Source organism: Sesamum indicum, linkage group LG1 (genome assembly GCF_000512975.1).
Source record: "Sesamum indicum cultivar Zhongzhi No. 13 linkage group LG1, S_indicum_v1.0, whole genome shotgun sequence".
In the NCBI taxonomy this organism is placed as follows: domain Eukaryota; kingdom Viridiplantae; phylum Streptophyta; class Magnoliopsida; order Lamiales; family Pedaliaceae; genus Sesamum; species Sesamum indicum.
In genome coordinates this window covers 4,389,882-4,392,126 of record NC_026145.1, presented here as the reverse complement: position 1 = coordinate 4,392,126, position 2,245 = coordinate 4,389,882, and the positions used below count along the sequence as shown (strand labels likewise).

General features: G+C 39.9%; 1 protein-coding gene across 1 annotated transcript; it reads left to right on the top strand.

Annotated features, from left to right (window-relative positions):
- LOC105156996 (geraniol 8-hydroxylase-like) lies at positions 528-1,741 on the top strand. The gene is made up of 2 exons (XM_011073283.1): positions 528-953; positions 1,553-1,741. The coding sequence occupies exons 1-2, from the start codon at positions 528-530 to the stop codon at positions 1,739-1,741; spliced, it is 615 nt and encodes a 204-aa protein (XP_011071585.1).

Genomic DNA, 2,245 nt, shown 5'->3' with positions numbered 1-2,245 from the left:
AATTATTTGATGTTGAAAGACTTACGGATGTGTTCTTCGCCTTGTGTCAATCTTCCATGGAAATCGTCTTCAAGCAATGAATCTTTCATGTTCGAGCCCTTCCCATCAATGAGTGTTGATGATCGTGTATGGATGCGTTATCCTCTCTAGAACCATAGCCATCTGCCTCCAAGCCATCCTCTACCGCTTGATCTTCATCATTTCCGCCGTGTAGAGGGGTGTGTGTGTCTTTAATGTGTGTTCCAAGTGGTGTAGGAGTGTGAAAGAGAATTAGAGTCCTTCATTTTTTTGTTTAAGGAGTCAGTTTTCTTGGGTTTTATGCGATTTTATTAACTAATGATCAGGCCTTCTTGGGGAGGCCCACTCCAGAAGTCGAGGTTGCTGAAAAGGATTATGACATGTCGATGGTGTAGTCGTTAGGGCAAAGCCCGCACTGGAAAAAGCATAGAATGATCTATTACAATCAGCTTTTTACGACTCAAACATTGGACGCTTGCCGAGAATTGCAGCATATGATGATGCAAAAAATGATCGAACCGGTCAATGAGGCCCGTCAAGCTCGACAACCCCTTGATGTTGGGAGGTTAGGTTTCGACACCAAGTTGAACTTTCTATCAAACATGATGTTTTCCAGCAACATGTTTAATATGAACTTGAATCCGAAGATGGAAGTAAAGGAGCTAATCGGTGATCTGATTGAGTTTGTGGGCAAGCATAATGTTGCTAATTATTTGCCTTTCTTGAAGCCATTTGACCCACAGGGCATCAGGCGTGGCCTCATGTTGTTGTATGAGAGATTGTGGAAACTCTTAGATGTGATTATTGAGCAAAGGATTAAGCACATGGCCTATGGAGTAGATAGATATGGGGATTCCTTGGATGTTCTACTTGATCATACTAAAGAAAATGGCCCGCTGGAGCTTAATTATCAAAGTATTAGTGTCTTGCTCATGGTAAGCTTTTCTTATCTTTTTAATTCTCTATTTCCTACTCGCAAATACGGTGGAGAAATCGAAAATGCATTGAATACAGGGGAAAATATTAGTAAAATTGGGGGTTCATCTTGAAACTTTCAACATTATCTTTTCAATCTAGCACGAACTGATGTTATAAGTTGGGTAAACTATAGTTTTGGTCCCTGTATTTAGGTCAAAATTGATTTTGGACCTAATTTTTTGAAACATAATTTTGTCTTTAATTTTTATAAATTTTTATGATTTTGATTTTTATACTTTTTTAGATACGATTTTGGTCCTTTTTTTTGGAAAGGTAAATCATGTATAGATTAAATGGCAAGATTGAGAATCAACAACAAAATCAAACCAAGGGGTATATTAGAAGAGTCCCCTTCCAAGTTTAGAACCTATCGGGCTAAATGATGAGCTACTGAATTGCCCGATTGGCCAACAAAAGAAAATAAAACAGTCTCTAATGGAGCTGAACAGGATACAATGTCAAAAATGAGGGGACCAAAGAAGAACGATCCTGATGAGTAAAGGAGAGCTTTGATATGATTATAGTTCAATCCCCTTTGATCGTTACTCTACGCCAGGATGTTCAGCATGCCAAAAAAGTTGCTTCTCTTGCTACAAGAGTCTCTACCAGAAAGGTTGGGCTTTTCCTGTCAATTCGAAGTGAAAACCACGCAATGCAAGAGCACAAAGAGTCACGAGCCACCACACCAATACCCAAAGAAGTTCTTGCTGCCAGAAGAGTATCGTCAAAGTTAATTTTGATGTAATTCCCTGGGGGGCTGCCAAGAATGATGTAGCACAGGATGGTTGGGGGGGGGTTGATATAACAGCAATCTGCACTTCAAAAGCATGTTGATAGCTCCTTGCAACAACAACTTGTGGGGGTAGGAGGTTACTTTTTTCAACAATTTCAAGTTTCTCGACCACCACATCGTCCAAAAAATTATAAGAGCACATGCGAAATCCCTCGAGTACAAGTTAATCGAAAGGTTAATGAACCATTCCTCGGCTGAGGGGGCAGGATGATTCAAGTTTTTCCAACAAATATTCGATAAAGCCAATACCTATCTCGTGAAATAACACCTCAGAAGTGCATGCAAAGTTTTTTCATCCGGTGTAAAACAAAAGGGGCAGCCAATTTCCTCATGTGGTAGTCTCTTTCGAAGGTTGTACACGGTGGTAGAGCGTTTCTAATTGCTAGCCAAGTGAACACCTTGACTTTTTTTGGATCTTTTGATTGCCAGAAAGTCCTCCACAACTTTTTAGACCAA

What these genes read in the sequence shown, in the direction of transcription:
- LOC105156996 (XM_011073283.1), top strand. Translation starts at nt 528, where the DNA reads ATGATCGAACCGGTCAATGAGGCCCGTCAAGCTCGACAACCCCTTGAT. An exon ending in GTATTAGTGTCTTGCTCATG is followed by an intron (nt 954 to 1,552) that starts GTAAGCTTTTCT and finishes ACTCTACGCCAG; the next exon opens with GATGTTCAGCATGCCAAAAA.